The following is a 22,844-nucleotide window of genomic DNA, read 5'->3' on the forward strand; positions in this document are numbered from 1 at the left end:
GGAGACACATTCACATTGGTCTGGATAGGAGCTGCAGACAAAACGGTTGCAGATTATTCAGATGCATTGGAGCAATGCTCTTTATATGGGTTTTTCTGCACTGATTTCGTAACCTGCAGACCTCCATAGATCTGGTCCTTCAGGGGGCGGCTGTGACCTCTGTGCTCTGCAGGACACCTTTCACCAGGGCTATAACTGTACATGAGGTTGGGGGGGGGTTCGGTGATTGTTTATTGTGTGCTCCATTGTTTTCTCAGGGTGTTTGTGTAAGGCGACATAGGACTGACCAGCTTGGCCTGTTTCTCAGCTTTCTTTGCTGCCTTCTCGGCTTCCTTCTGTTGTTTCTTCTGCGCTTTCTTGGACTGCGCCTGGTCCTCGGCCGCCCTGCAAAGCACAAAGCGAGAATAGAGAGTGATGGCGGCGTGCAGCGATATGACAAGTCGACCTCGCCGCTTCCATCTGCTATTTATTCCACTTCCTATAGGAAGTTTTTCAGTCAGTGGGAACCCCGGACCCATTCATAGCATCGGGCTGGAGCAGGGGGAAGGGACCTCAAGGCCTTTGTTTGGTAGAAGGATTTGTTTGGTTTCTCTCCATTCAAACATTTATTTTTCTCTCTTCCAGAAAATAAAAACAGGAAATTTCTAGGGAAGCAAAAGCTTGGAAATAATAATGGGATATTTCTTTTAACGAGCATTTCAAACACAAAATGAAGAAGTATCCTCTTCCAATTAGGACGCTGACAATGGCGATGCTTCATGTGAACCCGTAAGACTCTGTGACCCTAATCTGGCACAATCTATGATTTATGGGCAGAGGACGAAATAAATCTGTCAGCAGAAAGCTAAATCTAGTTCTACTAGGCAAAAATAATGTTATACCTCAGAGCTGCACTCACTATTCTGCTGGTGCAGTCACTGTGTACATACATTACTGATCCTGAGTTACATCCTGTATTATACTCCAGAGCTGCACTCACTATTCTGCTGGTGCAGTCACTGTGTACATACATTACTGATCCTGAGTTACATCCTGTATTATACTCCAGAGCTGCACTCACTATTCTGCTGGTGCAGTCACTGTGTACATACATTACATTACTGATCCTGAGTTACATCCTGTATTATACCCCAGAGCTGCACTCACTATTCTGCTGGTGCAATCACTGTGTACATACATTACTGCCCCTATTGGTAAAACAATCAGTAGATTTGGTTTCCAGTACCATCTCTATGCTGATGACACCCAATTATACGCTTCTTCTCCTGACATCACGCCAGCCTTTCTAGAAAATACCGGCAATTGTCTAAACGCTGTGTCTAATATCATGTCCTCACTATATCTGAAACTGAACCTGTCAAAGACTGAACTCCTGGTGTTTCCTCCCTCTACTAATGCACCTATACCCAACATTGCCATTTCTGTGTGTGGTTCCACTATTACTCCCCAGCAACATGCCCGCTGTCTTGGGGTCATACTTGATTCCGAGCTTTCCTTTGCCCCCCACATACGATCCCTGGCTCGCTCTTGTCATCTGCACCTCAAAAACATTTCTAGAATTCGACCTTTTCTTACTTTTGACTCTGCAAAAACTCTTACTGTTTATCTTATTCATTCTCGTCTCGACTATTGTAACTCTCTTCTAATCGGTCTCCCTCTTACCAAACTCTCCCCCCTCCAATCTGTCTTGAATGCTGCAGCCAGGATCATATTCCTCACCAATCGTTACACCGATGCCTCTACCTTGTGCCAGTCATTACACTGGCTACCCATCCACTCCAGAATTCAGTATAAACTTATTACCCTCACCCACAAAGCCCTCCATGGCTCAGCACAACCCTACATCTCCTCCCTTGTTTCAGTATACCACCCTACCCGCACCCTCCGTTCTGCTGATGACCTGAGGTTAGCATCCTCAATAGTCAGAACCTCCCACTCCCGTCTCCAAGACTTTACACGTGCCTCGCCAATTCTTTGGAATGCACTTCCCAGGTCAATACGATTAGTCCCCAATCCCCACAATTTTAAGCGTGCCCTGAAAACACATTTATTCAGACTGGCCTATCGCCTCAACACATTAACCTAATCTATCCCTGTGTGGCACAGCCAAAAGTTTTACCATAACCAGGTTCCCCGCATCATGTTCCCACATGCTTTATGCATCCATTAGCCCTCTGTGTCTGTACTGTCACACACTTAACATTATGGCTGGTCCATACAATCAGGGCAACTGTTACCACCCACCTTTCGTGTCTCCCTCTTTCCTCATAGACTGTAAGCTTGCGAGCAGGGCCCTCATTCCTCTTGGTATTTGTTATAATCTATGTGATTATTGTTATGCTGTAATGTCTATTGTCTGTACAAATCCCCTCTGAAATGTAAAGTGCTGCGGAATATGTCAGTGCTATAGAAATAAAATGTATTATTATTATTATTATTATTATTACTGACCCTGAGTTACATCCTGTATTATCCTCCAGAGCTGCCCTCACTATTCTGCTGGTGCAGTCACTGTGTACATACATTACATTACTGACCCTGAGTTTACATCCTGTATTACCCTCCAGAGCTGCACTCACTATTCTGCTAGTGCAGTCACTGTGTACATACATTACAGATCATGAGTTACATCCTGTATTATCCTACAGAGCTGCACTCACTATTCTGCTGGCGCAGTCACCGTGTACATACATTACATTACTGATCCTGTATTCAGTAATGTAATGTATGTACACAGTGACTCCACCAGCAGAATAGTGAATGCAGCTCTGGAGGATAATACAGGATGTAACTCAGGATCAGTAATGTAATGTATGTACACAGTGACTGCACCAGCAGAATAGTGAGTGCAGCTCTGGAGGATAATACAGGATGTAACTCAGGATCAGTAATGTATGGTATGTACACACTGACTGCACCAGCAGAATAGTGAGTGCAGCTCTGGACTATAATACAGGATGTAACTCAGGATCAGTAATGTATGTACACAGTGACTGCACCAGCAGAATGATGAGTGCAGCTCTGGAGTATAATACAGGATGTAACTCAGGATCAGTAATGTATGTACACAGTGACTGCACCAGCAGAATAGTGAGTGCAGCTCTGGAGTATAATACAGGATGTAACTCAGGATCAGTAATGTAATGTATGTACACAGTGACTGCACCAGCAGAATAGTGAGTGCAGCTCTGGAGGATAATACAGGATCAGTAGATACGGTAAGTAATACAAGTTACTTATAACGTTACTCAGAATGGATGGAGCCGTGCACATGTCGGCCCCCCTCTCCATTCATTACTTGTCTAGATGTGCCCACCAGTGGCCTCACTGACTGGTTTAATAGACAGAACAGGGGACCCCTGACCCTGATTATTCCCCATTATGCAGCGAATGACAGGCCCATCGTATAGGTGTCATAATAAATGTCTAAATACAGGAAAGTTGTGATGGGAGATGATCTTCCATGGTGGGTACGTGCGGCAGGTGATCAGCCGTGTAGGTCGCTTGCTATTAACCCCTCGTCCGGCTGACATGATGCCGTCTAGACGGACAGGAGGGACATCGTACCACGGGGAGCAGATTGTGCTACATGACACCCATTCTTTGTGGCCAATTCATTGGGGTCTTACTCTGTATTGTTGGTTGATCCATTCCTTGTGATATTCGTGTCTTCAATGCTCCAGCCGTGGCGGCTTTGACAACCACCCCACAGTACATAAATGACGCCCGTGATGGGTAAAAATCTGTGCAGTGGGGTAGAAAATAATTCCACACACATTTATCCCAAAAGTCCACATGAACAAGGTGAAGCGGCGTCGTACGCGTGCACAGGTTGTGTCATAAACGTCTGATAGACGCGGATCCTCACTATCAGAATCACGGGGCCCCATCTGGCCCTACATGGAATACAGAGGGGGCTTCTATGGAAGGTCGGAGAACAGAACAGTGGTTACAGAAACCAAGTCTACATGTGACTTATCATGGATGCATCCTCCTCTGATCCTGCTCACGTCTCGGTCCCCGATTCTCACTGACTGCACATTTCCTGGTGACTTTGTCATTTATTTTTCCTATTACTCACAATATACCGTAGTTATGTGAGTCGCAGCAGCCAGAAGTACGGCACAATCACCCTCACAGGTGTCACAGGGCAGCCAACACATTAATGCGGTGACTCGTGCGGCAGCTGCCTGACGCTGGAAACCCTTTCTCCAGCCAGAGGGTGTTATAGACGTTCACATCTAGATTTTTTGCACTAGAAAATACTCTATACATAATCAATAATGCCGCCATAGCCTACTGTTATATTACAGCTGTAATTTAGCACAGTGCCATACATGATATGCTCTGTACATAAAGAATACTGCTATAGTCTGTCCTTATAATGCAGTTCTATTTAGCATACTGCCATAGAGGATATGCTCTCTACATAAATAATGCCGCCATATGGAATCATTATAATGCAGCTGTACTTAGCACAGTGCCATACAAGATATGCGCTATACATAAATAATGCTGCTATAGCCTGTCCTTATAATAGTTGTATTTAGTATAGTGTCATTATCATGCTCTGTAAATAATAATGCCACTATAGTCTTGCCTTATAATACGTTATATTTAGCACAGTGCCATTCCCAATATTCTCTGTACTTAATAATGCTGCCATAAGCTGTCCTTATAGTATAGTTATATTTGATATAGTGCAATATCCGGTATGTTTTGTACATAATAATTAATGCCGCCACAGTTTGTTCTTATAATACGGCTGTCTTTAGCATAGTATCACATATAATACACTTTGTACATAATATGTCGCCATTGCCCGTCCTTATAATATGGTTGTATGTAGCATAGTGTCATACCCGATATTCTCTATAAATAAATAATGCTGTCATAGATTGTCTCTATAATACAACTGTATTAAGCACAGTGCCATACCTGGTATGCCTTGTACATTAAGGCTGTGTGCACACGCTGCGGATTCACCTGCGGATTTTTTCACGCGGATTTCGTAAAATCTGCAGGTAAATCCGCATGTCAAAAGGCCGGCGGTCTATCTGCGGATTAGCCTGCGGTTTTCCCCTGCGGTCTGACACCTCTACAATGGAGAAGGTGTGAAACCGCTGCGGATTCCACACAAAGAAGTGACATGCTGCAGTTTTGAAACCGCAGCAAATCCGGGCGGAAAAATCCGCACCGTGGGCACTGCAGTTTTTGTTTTTCATAGGTTATAATGGTACTGTACACCGTAGCAAAAACTGGGCCAATTCCGCTGCGGATCCACAGCAGAATCCGCAGCGTGTGCACACACCCAAATAGTGCCGCCACAGCCCATCCTTACAATATGGTTGTGTTTAGCACCGGGCCATACAGGTTATGCTCTGTAAATTATTAATAATGCCGCCATAGCCTGTCAATATAATACGGTTGCACAGTGCCATACAATTACCTTCTTCCACTTATGCAAACTGTCGCTTAGGACTAGAACTCTAGCGCCATCGATAGGAAGTAGCAATCCTAAAAGCCAATATTGACTTCCTAATGAGTCTTATCACATGACTTTAGGATAAAAGACCAAACCAAACTCTCAATTTGCAGACAATGTTTTGGGGCACTGCCCCTCATCAGTGCAAAGTGTGAGATCTGGTTCGGCTGGGTGAGAGGCGTCTGACCGGGATCCAAAGGGGGTAACGTTTCTCCTCACCTTGGCATGTCACTCTCTGCAAGGAGTAACATTACCCATTGTATCCCCTTCTTCCACTTGCAATGGGTCATTTATAGACTCCCGCTTGTACACTCAGAGTATCTGTCTAAACAAACTTGGGAGATCATTAAAGTCAGTGGTGGCAGCGCGCGGCCCAGGATCGTACACACAGGAACACTAAGTATAGACACCACAGATGTGCACGAGAGGATGTGATCCTGAGAACAGGCGGCGAGCCGCAATCCCAGCAGCCAGGAAAGCAGCACAATAACAGTAACAGGTGTCAGTGCGACTCGTGCATGCACCTGCCTGGCACTGGGCACCGCAGCCTGCAGGATCAGAGCTAGCCGCAGGCCATTGTGGAGCGCCGGACGGGCAAAACACATGAGTCATCGAGGAAACCTTCAGAGTCCAGAGCGAGACGTCCGTCAGATGGGCTCAGTGCAAATCCAACATAACAAAGGCATTTCCTACAGTAGCAACAGAGGAAAAAAAAAGGTTTTTCCTAAGGAAATTTTTGGATAAATACACAAGTGGCCAAGAACTTACTCAGAAATGTGCCGCCCTATATACAATCAGAAGCATGACCTGCTGTATACACGATGGCTCCCGATCACTGACCGGAGAGCAAACGTCAAAATGTTCAATGGCTGCGAGTCCCCTCGGCAACACGTCCCCTCGTGTAATCTCGGCATGTGCTACCAGCTATAAATTAAAGGGTTCTGTACGAGAGATCACATGAATTTGTTGAAGATCCTCGTGACAACTACAACATTTTAATGTAAGAATATGGACACCAATTTTTATTAGTTTATATTTTTTTTTTTTACACGTATCTTGTATTTCCGTTTGCTCTATTTGGCTCTTACACGCTTTGTTTCGCTGCGCATTGCTGCCTGCACAATGAGTTAACTGAGATTCCGTCAGTAAACCTCTTCTCATAGGGGAGTTTTTAACCCTTATCTGTCTTCTTCTGAGCTGAACTTTGATATGGTCATAGATCAGTTGAGAGAAGCTAAGAAAAAAAAAAAGACAGGTAAAAGAGTTACAAAATCACCATCAGAAGGAGCTCACTGATGGATCCTCAGTTAACTCATTCTGCAGTCAGCAATGTGCAAGGAAATAAAACTAATTGCAAAAAATTAAATTTTCGTCACAGATACATGCATTTACAGCAGAGCACTTAACACCAGTTGGGCCGGCTGCCCCCTTTTTTTAGCACAAGAGTGGGCAGCCACATATTGGTGATTTTTCTAGACGTGCCCCTAAAGGGTCGCAACTTTTGAGCTAAAGTCTGCCTCAACTTCTGGGGTTGCGGGATCCCACTATCCTCCGCGGCCGCTCAGTGAAGGAGCGAGATTTCACTCTGTGCATTATCCCAGCCGCGCACTTTACCAGCCTGAACCGCTGTCATTTAGGTTGGAGACGAGTTTACACGACGTATGTGATTTCTGAGCTTTGTCCTCATTTGGTTAATGTCAGAGCCCTGCTCAGTAAGTCTCTACCCATATCATGTGCTATTTCATAAGTGCAACATTTTGTAAATTTCACTTAGCCTCCAAGTTTTTACAAAAATAAAAAGTTTTGCAAAAAAAAAAAAAAAAAGGCGCAATTATTGCTTTAGCCTCACTCCGACTAATTACGAGCCACCAATCTGACCTTGGGAGGAGTCACTTCTTGCAACGTACAGGATACGAGCCACTTAACGATCTACGTCTCCGGCTGGTTTATGCCGAATGAATATTTACCGGATTATTTGACCTTGAGGACATCAAGAAGACAATGGCGGCTGCCAGTCATGATGGCGGAGAGGCTGGCCTTTAATTACGAGATTAAGGCTACAAGCAGACGACACATATGGGAAGCCGGGGGCTCAGCTGTGGAGAAAGTGATGAGAATGGACTAGGAGGAATGTACGGAACTCGAAATGAGTCTCCCCGTCACTCAGCGGCCGCCGCTTTACCCGGAGACTTCAAGGCCGTGGTGCTTTATGTGGGATTACCTTAGATTCCCCGACATTCGGGGAAATTGCTTAATTGATTGGCGTTATACATTCGGCTGTCACCAGCGCGCCATCTGCACGCTGAGAAAATGCCCATCTGCACTTGACTTCTGATCGGAGAAATTCCTCGGAGAGCGAGGCGGGCGTCTGAGGCCTCGGCCGCCGCTCATGTGTCAATCGCTCTATGATTAGGTTTATACATGGGGGAATTTCAGTCCAGAATGGTGTATGATCAGCGACCGATGCAATATGATGAAGTGGGCGACGCTTCGCTAAGCAAGCGGAGACGACACGCTTCGCTTTGTTCCCGCTCTGCTTTGTGCCCATTACTCTTCCTAAATTGGGACTGTCAGGTCCCATATAAATAAAGCTTAATCCTTTGCATTTTGCTAATACATTGCATTTTATTATCCCCAAATCTCTGCTTTCTGTTTGTAAATGGGACCTTCTTTTTGTGTTTACTCTTGTCAGGATCTAAGGCTCCATTCAGACTTGTGCCGTGGTTTCCAACTGTAACAGTAATCATGGTGCAATGGTCCTGTCTTCCTATGGATATGCCATAAATGCCCAATAGGTGAGGATGCCACCACCGGGACCCGCGTCTATCTCAGGTATTGTCCCTAGGAATAGATAGGCGTCATGTGTGTGCGGTTCTGTTCATTCATTTCCATGGAAACTCAGAAAACCTAGAGGAAAAGGTAAGAATGGGAAAAGAAACTTCCAGTTCGGCCAATTACCGGCATCAGCCGTCGCCCACCTCAATGAAGTCATAAGATGGGAGTCTGCTGGGAGGGATCAGGAGACTCGGGAAGTGTCAGGCGTGCGATCGATGAACTACATATCGCTTCTTTTAGATATCTCTGTCATTCTGACTCTTAAAAAGATTAAGGTGGAAAACTCTCGTAAAAGGGTTATCTGACGCCACTCACTTCTGCACCGGAACAGATCTTTGGGCCCATGTGCTGTGCGTCTGCAGACCATCGTGGACTGGGACAGCAGTCTGACCCCCCCCCGGTCTATGGTCGTGGCCTGACCTCCCAGACTGAGGTTAGTTTCAGAAAGACCATCCTTCAGCAAAGTGGGTCATCTGTGCCCCCTGCTGGGGGTTTCATTCATCTCACTGAAGACTGACTTGGCTGATAACCGGCAATAATAGACAGCATTCACCGGACAGTATAAACTTATAAGGTTAGTGTCCCTTTAAACACCTGCTACATTGTTACAAAACTGCTTCCTGCATCCTCACAATGTATCTGAAAACAAAAACAAACAGAATCCGATGTACCCAGTGTAAGCTGTGACTGGTTTCCACTGACAGCCATATTAAGCTGCGCTATCGGAAGATAAATGTGATTTGTAAGTGAGGGTCTCGCGGGCGTCGCGAGGCTAAATGTAAGAGTCTGCACAATGGCAGAGCGGGGATGATTGATGTGTGGTGTAACAAAGGCCGGGGCCACATCCCGGAGCCCCTCCGCTGAGCCGCATTTCCATCCCATTACCATCACAATCTTCGGGGACTCTTCAGCTCCAGACAATCGGCTTTTTTTTATTTTAATCCATTCAGCGGTGTCAACCGTAATAAAACACCGTTGTCGTTCATGCCGATTACATACCATAAACTGCTCGTGAATTTTAATTAATAATTTACCAATTTTTAGCTATTGTTAAAAAGCTATTAACGGACAATGGTATGATGAGAGGGAAAATTCTACAGGAGCGGCAAAAATACGGGGAAAAGCAGAGAACAACACTCGTCATTAATATGTCATTTGATTACCGGGTGTAAATGCTGCCGTCCTCCTGAATCCGGCGTTGTTTTTCTTTAGTTTCTGCTCCTCTCTGTTCCTGAGATAAGGCTCCCTATTCTCTGTATACAAATCTGGTCTTTTACCAAAAAGGCGCGGTAATATTTGTGAGGACCACACCCACTTGACTAACAGGACCAGAGATCTATACAGGGTAAAAGGGGCCGTATCTAAGGAATGGAGAGGGAGCAGAAACAAAAGAAAAACATCACCGGATTTAGGAGAACGGCGGCATTTAGACCGGGTAAAATTCATGGCAAGTGACAGATCTCCTTTCAGGGGGATTTCTGATCTTAGACATTAAAAGTGGACTTACCTCTTGACATGTCGGCTTTAGTAAACGGTTTAACGTGTGAAACAATTCTGGAGCATCTTATCTTTAAGCTTTGCGTTGTGAATTCTGGGAAATATATGATTAAATGGAGTAGTTACCCGGACAAGTCAGGAACACAGACATTGCCTCCTGCGGAAGGTAACACTGGCCATATACTTTAGATGGCTATTCCTACGGACCCCATAATACACATGGCTCGGAGATCATCTTTCCCGGAACCAAAAAAAGGATTGAGCATGTTAATATTCAACATGCCCGATCCTTATCTTCACTGACATCTTCTGTCCGTCCATGCACATTAGATGATTGTCCGATGCCATAAAAAATAGTGGTATCTAATGTGTATGGGGGTCTATTTCTCTATTATGTTCCCATTCAGACTATTATCAAGCTACTTATGGCCACCATAAACCCAAGCAGAAGTCAGAAGTGAACATGAGATTACCCACAACTTTTGGGGCTAGCAGCCATTTCTTTGCACACTGGCCGCCCGCTTCTGACAAATGGGCAGAAGAGCCGGGTGTTATTTCCAGCAGCCCTTTGATGATGATACGTTGTGGAGGGCTCTTGTTCTTTTTCTGTCCTCTGGCCCCAGTTATATCCGCAGTCCAATAATAAAGGATAAGCGAAGAGTCAATTAGTACTAAAATATGATCCCGACGTTTCAGCTCAGCCGCTCCTGCTGATGGGGGCTTTCTTGGCTAAATATAAGGTGTTCCCAAGAGGACTGCTCTAATGATGGGGGTATTAACATAGCAACACATGACCTCTAAAGAAAAGATATTAATATACCTCAGATGTGCCGAAATAGTAGAGATTTCCCACCCATTGATATTTATCTATGTAAGACGCACAGGATATGCTGGGAATATCTGTCCACCCAGTGTAAGAAAGGTGGTCCCTCCATCTGCTACTGCATCTAGGGGCAAATTTTAAAGGAGAAATGGGCACACAGGGTCACATCTCCCCATTCAAGTCTATGGACCTGAATGCTTACCCAGGTGGAATCATGGTCAGGCGTCTCCTGTTCTTGTCTCCTCTTCTCATGGGCATGCATGAATCAAATGATAGAAAACTTTTAAGGGGAATCTATGATTTTACTGCTGCAGAGGGTTGGTAAATCGTTTATCTAGCTGAGACCCCCAGCAGATAAGTAGGGTCGCACATGGAGAGGAAATAAGTGCAGGATAGAAGCTGTGCTGACAAATGAGCTAATGAAGCAGTAGTTTGGATACACATAACTCACATCCAGCCTATATTACTGGGAAAGAAACTCCCACAAGATTAAAAAAAATAGGAAATTTGGGTCAGGCTGCAAGCAAACTGGCTGAGACTGGAGAAGTCTGAAAATGAATGAATGAAACTAGAGGTTTTCCCCTACTTAGATATAGATGATAGTCGTCAATATCTGCTTGATAGGGGCCAGATATAAACAGTGAATGGAGCTGAAGAGCACGGCGCCACCAATCCGTTTACTGACCACTCCCTACAATATGTATCAAAGTGCTTGGATAAGAATACAGTAATTACCCATAGCCAGCATGGGTTTGTAGCAAACAAGTCATGTGACACTAATCTAATTCCTCCTTTGGAATCACTGACTGGGTGGATCACGGAAATGCCATAGATATAGCAGGGGCGGACATACCGCCGGTTCAGCCGATGCAGCGGCACAGGGGCTCTGATGTTGCCGCTTCCTGTAATAAGGGCCGGCAATATACATAATGAGAGGAGACTATGTAAAATGTATACATCGGTATGCTGGTAGCCATAAAAGGAGGGGGGCCCAAACACACTTCTTGCACAGGGGCCCCAAATGGTCTGTGTCCACCCCTGGATATAGTATATCTTAACTTCAGCAAAGCATTTGATAAAGTATCTCATACTAGAAGAAGCAATGTAATGCATCTGAAAGGGAGAAGACACAGATTAGATATTACAAAAAACTTTTTGACAGTGAGGGTGATGAATGAGCGGAACAGGCGGCCACGAGAGGTGGTGAGTTCTCCTTCAATGGAAGTCTTTAGACAGAGGCTGGACAGACATGTGTCTGAGATGGTTTTGTGAATTCTGCATTGAGCAGGGGGTTGGACACGATGACCCTGGAGGTCCCTTCCCACTCGATTCTATGATACTGCAGAGAAAATCTGCAGTGTGAACTGACCAGGGATATCACATGCACATTTGCAGCGTGAAGATGTGTTTTGTACTATACTGTCTGTAATCCGCTGCGGATTTTCCCAGTGCAAAGATGCATTTCAAATCTACCTGGTCTAAGTTCACCTTTAACGGGGAAGTACTTTCTGGGAAAATGCTGATTAAATGGGTGGATGCAGGGACCCCCTGGGTCGTCTTCTCCCTATGGTGCGGCGTGTCTATATTTAATAACCCATGTGAGTCTGATTACGGAGCAGATAGACTCACTCTTGACTGCACTGATATGAATTACCCCCTCCTATCAGAAAAGTAAGTGACCCCCAAACTATGATGACTACTTGTAGTGAAAGCCTGAGCTCGCTCTATTCCTAGCCCCCGGACAATGAAGTAAGCCCCCATGAAGAGTAGATGAGCCGCGGACGCTAAATCCATCTGTCTACATGCTGCGATATGGGAAGTCCGCGCTCGCTGCACTTCATAAACACAATGAGCGCTCTCTCCACGTATGCAAATGAGCTCAAATATTTACTCGCAATGGCGCCAGGTTCCCATGGCAGCCTGGAGCCGAGGAGGGTGGCAGCACTAACGGACCCTCGTCATTATTGGGTGCACAGTGTCAGATGTGCAAAAAAAATGAGAGACTGGATCTTAAGAGGGCGGTAAAGCGAGCACTTTAATTACACCAATTATACGGAGGCTTAAAGGGACGGTCCGGTCTAATGTAAATGATGTTTAATCGCTGGGAAATAAGAAATCCTGCAACTTTCTAATATACTTTGTTTCGATTCCTACTTGCTGTCAGTGACTTGGAAACATTCTCCTTTATATCCAAAGGCTGAAAAACTGCAAATCAATGCATCTAATCTGCAGCTTTGCCATCAGTGGCAGAAATGAGGATGTATTGTTTGCACTTTCGCTAGTGTTACAATATTTTGTTACATTGTATCAGTGCAGATAAAACGTTCCGGGCTGGATCCAGAGCTGCGGATTGCCTGGACTGGATACAATTGCAGAAAACGGTCATTTAGATGAGAGGTATCATGTCTGTGCAGGATTTCAGATTATAGGTTGTGAGCCCCATCAGGGACAGTGATGAAAATGTGTGCAAACTGTACAGCGCTGCGGAATATGTTAGCACTATATAAAAATAAAGATTATTATTACTATGGGTGTAATTAAGAATGTTTCCATTCGCTGACAGCAGACAGGCGTCCTAAAAGTAGAGAGAAAGTGGGACACAAAGTAGAGAGCTGCAGTTTGACTTGTGCAATGATACAAGAAATCAGTTTTTCAAATGGGTTTCCATTAAAAGTTTTGCACCCTTTGGGTCTTTGTTTTCCTGCATATTTCTGACTGCAGAAGGAGTTAACTGAAAGGTCTGTCAGTGAGCTTGTTCTTATGGGAAGACAGACAGACAGACGTATTTCACGGCCAAAATACAGATCACAACGCCCGGGCCGACTACAGGTCTCCAGATCAGAACTTAAAGCCTTGTAGACATAAATGAAGCTGTAAGTTCGGGAGACCCACTGTCCATCCGGGCATTCCGGTTCATATACGAACAGTGAAATATGCCCGTCTGAATTCAGCTTTTGTGCTCATTTACGACCACATCAAAGCTGAGCTGAAAATAAATCAGCTGACACGAGGTCAAAAAAGACAAATAGAAGAGATACAAACTCTCCAGCTCACTAATGGATCCTCAGTTAACTCGTTCTGCCGCCAGCAATAGATTGCGCCAACATACAGCGCTGTAGGAAGCAAACTGTGCAAAATTTTTAATGGAACCCAGTAGAAAAAATTGTTTTTAGTCCAAAATGCATGCGTTTAAGGAAAAATAAATGCCCCTGAAGGTGCTTTTAGTGTTATTTGCGCAAAAGTTGATGGCGCTTTTAAACACTAAGATAAAGCAATATTATTATATACATACTGTCGGAAAATCCAGAACATCAGAACATTTGATAATCCGGAATCCATAAATCTGAATGAACAGAGGTTATTAAACTCTAGGCATTTTATACTTAAAGAGGCGAAAAAACCCCAAAACACTACGATTGCCTATTTTTTTGTCTGTGATATTCGTCAGGTGATAAGACAGCTGACGGGCAGCGCCGCATGAAAACACAACACAAATCTCGCCACATCCTGGAAACCACGAGATACAGAACGTGATGTAACCCCCGCAGATGGAGCGATACAGGCGACACACAGACGCCAACTTCACAGCGTCACACATGAACCAGGTGGAGCCGGCACGCCGGGTGCTGAACACATACGATGCCAGTACACACCAGCAACACTGTACTGGAAACCACAGAAAAGAAAAAAGGAACCAGCCACGAACATGTAGAGCAATTCCAGCATCCACAGATGCCATCCTTGTATCACTACACAGTCAGGATTCCAGAAAAGCTGGGTGGTAGTCAATACAGAGGCCACTGATACGTGTTGTCACACAACTTTCCACAACTCCTCAATGGCACACTAGCCTCCTTCACTCACATATTACTGTTTGGCCGGCACAATGTGCCATTCAGGGCTTCAGAATAGCTGGGTGGTATCCCAAATCTAGGTCATTAAAGCTCCCAGTAATAGTCACCCAGATTTCACAGACTTGAGTGGTACATCTGTTTCCTCTACTCCCATATTACTGCATGACCAGGTAGATTTGTCACTCTGGGCTTCAGGAAAGATGGGTGGAGCCAATATTGCGGCCACTATTTCTATGGAGGTTCACATGCAGTTTTTAAAGTCTCTTTAATAGTACATCTGCCTCTTTAGCTTCTATATTATTGAAAGACCAGGCCAATGTGCCATTCAGGGCTTCAGGAAAGCGGAGCGACGGCCATACAGCGGTTGTCCACCCAGCTTTCCTACTCTCTTGAATAAAAACAATCTACTCCTATATTATTAAATCTCAATTTCTGCCACAAATTTGTGCAGACATAACAAAGGCAAATAGGCAAAAAATAGATGAATCAATAAAACCAATCATTTATTAATAAATTTCATAAAATTCTTTTAACAAGGAAATTTCTAAAAAAAAAAGGAGTACAAATGTAATGATAGATGCTCACAGAATTAAGCTTTATGCAACATAATCACAGAATGTTTTTTTCTTTTCTTTTTTAATTTTTTTACATACAAATTATGTCCAAATAGTGTTTATTTCTTAAGCATAAATTCATAAGCTATATTTATATAAACTTCTGTCTAAATATTTTTGGGAAAAGGCCCAATAGTTCTAAAAGCAGAAGAAACACATCTTTGATTAAATAGTGTGAAATACACACTGCTGAAGGTAAATAACAATTGGGTTTAGCTCCCTATACTATGAAAGAAACAGAAAAGAAAAAAACATTCTGTGATTATGTTTCATAAAGCTTAATTCTGTGAGCATCTATCATTATATTTGTACTCCTTTTTTTTTTAGAAATTTCCTTGTTAAAAGAATTTTATGAAATTTATTAATAAATGATTGGTTTTATTGATTCATCTATTTTTTGCCTATTTGCCTTTGTTATGTCTGCACAAATTTGTGGCAGAAATTGAGATATAATATGCTGAATTGAGGTGGCTATTAGTTTTGGACTATTTTGTTATGTATCCTATATTATTAAGTAGCAAGGAATATTTTTCATTCAGGAATCCGGAAAAGTTTGTTGTCAACTCCTAGGATACTATTCAGCTCACTTGGAGGTTGTGACCCAACTTTCATAGACCCTGGATAGACCAATCATCTCCTTTACTCCTAAATTACTACTTAACTAGGCATAACTGCCATCCATGACCCTGGTGAAGCTGGGTGGCAACTTCTTTTTGATTATTACAGCTTCCATAGAGTTGTGTCCCAGCTTTCCTTTACTCCTAGTTAGCTGACCTATCTTCTCCTCTCCAATATTACTAAACAGCTAAGCATTAGTGCCATTCCTGACCCCTGGAAAGTTGGGTGGCAACAAATACGCTCGCACTGCACCACCTGACACAAGGGTTGTCACCCAGCTTTTCTAGTCCCTTGATTGACACATCTGCCTTCTCATTTACATATTTTATTAACTTGGGCAGGACTCCCATTCAGGACTCTAGAAAAGTTGGGTAGTGACTCAGATTTAGGACATTACAGCTACTAGGGGGATTAGCTAGCCTCTCCTTAGTACAACCTTTCACTATAAGACCGATGGGGTCCGAATGCACCCCAACAATCAGCTGTTTAAAGGGGCCCCAACACTTACGCTGAACTCCGGAAAATGCTGCAATACCTTGCCTGGCCTACACTCACCTCCTATGGAGGGGAAAGGGGGATCAACAGAATTAAGACCCCCACATCCGCAATCCATTGGTCTCATGCCTAAGCAGAGAGGAATGTCACATCGGCCTCATCAAATCTGTCTACAGGACGATGCTTCCCGCAGACACGGCGGCTTCTCGGTGGCATGATACCAGCGGCTCTGGGTCACACCATGAAAAAAAAATGTCAGATCCATACTCTATTTATAGGAAGGAGTGGAGAATAATTCCTGATGTGAATCCAGCATCCTCTAACCCAGAAAATCTGACAATCCGGCACTTATATGTAACAGGCAACATGGTGTAGAATTTTACAAATTAATCATTTGCTGATTTTGGGCAGAAATGTTCTGTTTTCTTAGAAGTTTAATTTGTTTTCTACTTTTCTATGACCGGCCAATAGTCCAGAATATTTCTTCATTCTTTAGATGAAGGGTTAAAGGTTAACTAGAATTTGTCACTGTGTAGTTCAACATCTCTGCTTGCAGCTAAAAAAAATGGAAATTGTAATTGTTTATATTCAGATGCATCCAATCCATAGAGCTGCACATTTGTTACAATGTATCGGAGTCCTCCACCTCCTGTTTTCCCCTGGAATGATACAATGTAACAAGCCCAGCAGTAAACAGGACAAGTTTTCAGCCACTGAATGTAAATGGGGAGGGTTCTTTTCATTGACAGCAAGCATAGCTAGGAGTTGTAGAACATTTCTTTATGATCAAGAAACCACAGCGAGTATGAAGACTGCCTGCAGTCTGGTGATGGAGCAGATTACCCCCCGCAGACCACGTCAGACCTACCTAAAGCCCCCCGCTAACAAACGCTACAGGTATGGAAGTGATGACAATGGCGTGGGCACAACAAAAGACTTGGCAGAGGAGGAGGAAGACGAGGGTCTTGTGTGTATACACAAACCTGCTCCAAACCACAGCGCCTTAATCTGTGATCACCCCCCTGAACACCTGCGTCACACATAGAGGGAGCAGAGCGGCCGCCGCAGACCTTCTTTCCTGTGCTGCATGATGAAAAGCTCTGCAACTTAAATTTTGTGCTTCAGGATCTTTAATTGCTTTTATTGAAATGAAACATAATTATTGTCCCAACCGACATAGGAAGGCGGCTTTTCAGACGATGTCCACAAAATCTGCAAGAATTGCTGTAGATTTTGTTGTGAATTTCTTTCTGGAAATGCTGCGGTTTTCACCCTATACATTACAAACAGTGAAGTACACATTGAATACCCGTTTCATTTCTGCTGCGGACTTTCATCTCCTTATCTGACCCATGTGGATGTACTCCTACAGTGTAGCCCATGGTCGGGGGGAGTTCTCAGGGTGTGTGCACACGTTGCGGATTCTGCTGTGGAATTTTCCACGTGGATTTGTCTAAATCCGCAGGTCAAAAAACCTGCGGTTTATTCTAGTTTCACACTAACGTTTGCGGGCGCAGCACTGCCCCGCTAAGACCCACCCCCGGCCGCGCCCCCTCTGGTCATCTCCTCCTCCGATCGCATGACTGTGCATGCGATCAGCGTACCCTATACTTAGCGTTGGGTGCGCTGGTCTGATTTTGCTGGTGCTGTGTTGCATTTTTGTGCGCTGGGCGCAGCGCCAACAAAATCAGACCAGCGCACGATCAGCGCACCCAACGCTAAGTATAGGGTACGCTGATTGCATGGACAGTCATGTGATCGGAGGAGGAGATGACCGGAGGGGGCGCGGCCAGGGCGGGGCTTAGCGGCAGCCCTTCGCTGCGCCCGCAAACGCTAGTGTGAAACTAGCCTTATCTGCAGATTTTCTGCGGTTTAGCACCTGTCATGGAGCAGGTGCTAAACCGCTGCGGAATCCGCACAAAGAATTGACATGCCGCAATTTTGAAACCGCAGCAAATCCGCGCAGAAAAATCCGCACCGTGTGCACACAGCCTCAGGCTCTAGGTAAGGCTAGTTTCACATTAGCGTTTACGGCCGTAGCGTCGGGCTGCCGCTAAGCCCCGCTCCCTGCCGCGCCTCCGCCGGTAGCTCCGCCTACGGACGCATGACGCTGCATGCGTCCCCTATCTTTAGCACTGGGGACGCAGGCCATGCGCAGGTATCCTTTTGACACTGCGCAGAGCGCACCAAATGCAACAAGTTGCAATTTGGTGCGCTCGGTGCAGCGTCAAAAGGACGCATGCGCCGCCAAATGCATACCTGCGCACGGCCTGCTTCCCCAGTGCTAAAGATAGGGGACGCAGGACGCATGCAGCGTCATGCGTCCGTAGGCGGAGCTACCAGCGGAGGCGCGGCAGGGGGCGGGGCTTAGCGGCGGCCGTGCGCAGCCCGACGCTGCGGCCGTAAACGCTAATGTGAATCTAGCCTAAGGAATGATTTCATAATGAAAATAACTTGGCACTCAACTTCTAGTATTCATGAGATTGGAGAAGAATTTTATTTAGGCAGTCTGCAAAAACGTTTCGGCCAACAACCTGGCCTTCATCAGTCCACCTGCTTAAGATAATTAGGTAAGGCGGTAGTGTAGATTTATCAAGACTGCTGCATCTTTCGGCAGCCAGAAATCCTGGATCTGAGTTGGGGCAGATTTCAGCTACAATCTGTGCTGGTTTTCTGATTTGCAATATAGTAAGTTTGCGGCCGCTCACTTTTGGAAAATAATTATAAGGGCTATGAGGGGAAAAATTTCAAAAATGTTTGCACCAACGTTTGCCACTTTTCACACCAGTAAACAGTTGTAAGAGGTTAATAAATCCCCTCCCAAAAGTACCTTCGATAGTTACAAAACTTCTTATTAAAAGATGAATAAGAAGTATTTGCAAACATGGAAATTCCCATTTTACTGGTCCTGATACAGATTTTACAGACATCTGCAAAAAAATTGTCCTAAAAAACCCAGTGTGAATACTAGAAAATGAAGGCAGCGACCTGAGCACTACTGTGATGGCAGCCATATTGGTTGTTACCCAGCTTTCCTAGAAACAGAAAGCTAAGAATTATTGGAATAGATCTTGACTGGTGACTGTGGCTCTTTATTTAAAGAGGCAGTACACATTTATATCGCTCAGTATGGCAGCAAATGTAAGTATAACCAGCTCTAACATGGCAACTGCCTGTCAGAACTCACTTCTCAGGGCCTCGTCCGCAAAGCCGTGACTGCTGTCACCATCCTTAAATAAAGACCAAACCCAGCGGGGGAAGGGATAATACAGAGACCCCTGGAATGTCACCATGGATGTCTGTCAGTCATATAATGACTAATGAGCCGGAGAATCCTCGCTGCCCACCATGACTCTGTGCTAGGGATGAATGAGGCAGCACATGTGGCTGTCAATCAAGAGTGAGTATCCGCCATGTACGTGATCATAGTAATGGCGCCCGCTCTGCTCGTGACAGGGGATTGTGCAATCTGCACTGTGACAACTGTGCTACAGTGTTTTTAAAAGGAGCTGTCACAGACAGAAAAAAAACAACCTTTAGGCTATATTCTCACGTTGCATTTTTTCAGCATTTTTTAATATAAATTTTAAGTAGCATTTTACAGTACCAGCAAAGTCTATGAGATTTCAGAAGTGTCATGCACACACATTGGTTTCATTTTCCTGACTTATTTGGAAAACTGTTGCACGTTACTTCTTTCAGCGTTCTTTGTCACCCACAGAAAGCAATAAGTAAGCAAAAAAAAAATTACAGGTATCAGTTTTGCTGCGTTTTTGGTGCAGAAACCTAAGGAAGTTAAATCAGGCCTGTAAACTTTATCAACATGTAACGTATGAATATAGTCTAAATCTGGTATTAAATATTCTGCATTATTAGATATTCCCGGTTATAGGATACAAAAAAAAATATTAAACAGATCTTCAGTCTGTGAGGTCTGGGTCATACATGGAGACATACAGTATGTTTGCACTAACACTGGTATTGAAGTGGGCCACGGTCTGAATCTGCCTCTAAGGAGCCAGCTGTATGGACCCTGCTATCAGGAAAATAAGTACCGCTGGGGGCTAGCGATGACCAGTGTGTGTATGCTATATACAGACAAGCCAGTGAAGAGGACATGGATGGGGTCAGAATTACTTTAGGGGTCGGCCTGATGTCAGAATTACTTTAGGGGCCGGCCTGGGGGTCAGAATTACTTTAGGGGCCGGCCTGGGGGTCAGAATTACTTTAGGGGCCGGCCTGAGGGTCAGTCATGAAGGATCCTACACCTGCAGCACTCTTAGGCCGGGGTCACACTAACCGACGCAAAATACGGTCAGTATTTTACATGCGTAATACGGATGAATGGCCCCTAAACAGTGCTCCGTATGTCATCCGTAATCAAGGTGTGGTCGCGTATTTTGCGCATGTAAGCATCCGTATGGCGAGATTTTCTCGCCGCCTTGCAAAATGGACAAATAATGGAGCCCTATGACAGGGTTTCTAACACAAACCAAAGAATAGATATAGACACATAGAATGCAAATATATACTGTATATATGTGTGTGTGTATTCTATGTGTATATATCCTTTCTTTATTAAACCTGTCAGTGTGAGTTTACTGTATCGTGCACTGAATTGCCGGCTTTTCTAAAAGACACCTGGTGCGTATTTCTCGCAAGTCACATGTGTAATCCGTATTTTTTGCGCACCCATAGACTTGCATTGGCGTACTACGGGCGTAGTACGCTGACAATCGCAGCATGCTGCGATTGGCACGGAGCGTAGAATACGGCTGAGAAATATACGGCTGGTGCGAGGAACCCCATAGAGAATCATTGGTCCGTGTGTAATGCGTGCTTTTAGCGCCTCTCACTCGGCCGTATTCCTCGCCAGTGTGACCCCGGCCTTACATGCTGGCACATTGGGACGGGGGCTTCAGCACTGACACTTTTGGGGGGAGATCTCAGTGAGGACTCTGTCGGCCGCCGTCACTGTCTCGCTGCCCCCCACTATGAGGGGGCTGGGGTCACTTTTGGCATTGATGTGACAGCTGGAGACTTACAGCGATTGCATCATGTCCTGTGACAACCAGACACTGCCCCAATACTGTCCACCAGTAAGTTGGCACAGTACTACAAGTCCCAGACTGTCCAGGAGCGGACAGACCCCTCCAGCACTAGAAGCTCCGCAACACCTGATGCAACATTCATGGGACACGTGACTCTTGCTCTGCCGCTAAAATAATCCGTCCGGCCGCGCCTCTTACCCCTTGTCCTCCTCGTTGGTCATGGCGATGACAGACAGCGGGTGTCACTAGCAAGTCCCGAGAAGCCGGCTTCCGTCACCAACGTGCACGGGAATCGAAAGGGGGAAGAAATTCGCGGTGACACACTACAGCCTGTGGATGAGTGTAACCAGGGGCGTCTCGGGTGGGAACAAGAAGAAGAGCGGTCAGGTTCCGGGAGTAGGAGGTTCCTCCCGTGAAGCAGTAAGAGATGATGGTGATGATATCTGCCATCTTTTTACACCTACAACAGCCATTTTATAATATACTATAATATTACACTACTGCAGGTTCAAGTCCAAACGTTTATAAATTTGAAAAATTTTGTAAAAGTTTACATCACCCGCCCCCCCTACACACACCTATCACTTGATGGATTACTCACTGTCTGATCTCCTTGCCTGGCACCCGACATCACAGTTATTGGTCAAGCTAAAGAGGTTGGTGCTGGGTGGGGAAATAATCTTGGGAAGTGCTCTATCCCACCCAGAGCACTTAATGCCTCATTTCTCATTCAAATTAAACGCTAACTTCTCAGGAATGCAGCAACAGATAGAAGATGTGAAGGGGTTGATGGATTTACATTTCATAGACCTGAATGCCCATTTATGTGATATGAGGGGGGGGGGGGTTGATTCCATTTAAGCCATACTGTGATCACGAAAACAGGAAAATCTCTCCAAGAAGCAGATAAAAAGAGATCAGAATGTTGTATGGACCCCAAAATGGTGCTAATAAGAACTATAGCTCATACTGTAAAAAAAAACAAAAAAACCCACAAGTGTTAATACAGCTCTGCCTCCTGAAAACAAAAGTTTTAGCTTTTGGAAGGAGATGAATAAAGATGAAAAGTGACGACACCTGGAGCCGTCTCTGACGAGAGGTTTCTCCTACGTGTGTCATACAAGTCCGATGTGAGAGAATGGACAATTTATTTCATATAGAAAATTATGACATGGCACAAAGATGTCTATAAAAAATATCGCCCCGCTTCTGCCAGCAGAATCCTGCAGCGGCACAGTCACATTTATAACTCACTGTCGGAGCGACATGATAGACGGTCTGCGTGCTTTTCTGGATGATGTAACAACAGACCCTCGGAGTTTATATAAGATCATAGGTTTGCAGCGATGATGAATTCAATCATCTGCCATTCAAATGTTTAGAGGGTCATGTCTTTCAAGAAAGGGAGATAAGTGGTCACCAGAAGAGAGAGGAAGAGCGATAAGCTGTTTTCCAGTAAGTGATTTATCTTGCTCCAAAGCTGGATTCACAGCCACAGTGCTCAATACTGCTGTATAATGTCCTCCATGCGCCTGTTTTCTAGTAAGTGTTTATTTTGCCACAGCGTTGTAT

At 44.8% G+C, this 22,844-nt stretch overlaps 1 protein-coding gene across 1 annotated transcript in view; it reads right to left on the bottom strand.

Annotated features, from left to right (window-relative positions):
* DARS1 (aspartyl-tRNA synthetase 1) overlaps window positions 1–21,677 on the bottom strand; it is a 79,208-nt gene extending 57,531 nt beyond the window's left edge. The window contains exons 1-2 of the mRNA XM_073545557.1: window positions 21,471–21,677; window positions 288–384 (exon numbers count right to left, since the gene is read on the bottom strand). Coding sequence (XP_073401658.1) covers window positions 288–384; window positions 21,471–21,493 — 120 coding nt within the window. The 5' untranslated portion in view covers window positions 21,494–21,677. The remainder of the gene's footprint in view (window positions 1–287; window positions 385–21,470) is intronic.
* Window positions 21,678–22,844: the final 1,167 nt, after the last annotated feature.

Source organism: Dendrobates tinctorius, unplaced genomic scaffold (genome assembly GCF_039654945.1).
Source record: "Dendrobates tinctorius isolate UK_male_01 unplaced genomic scaffold, ASM3965494v1 ptg000143l, whole genome shotgun sequence".
Classification (NCBI taxonomy): domain Eukaryota; kingdom Metazoa; phylum Chordata; class Amphibia; order Anura; family Dendrobatidae; genus Dendrobates; species Dendrobates tinctorius.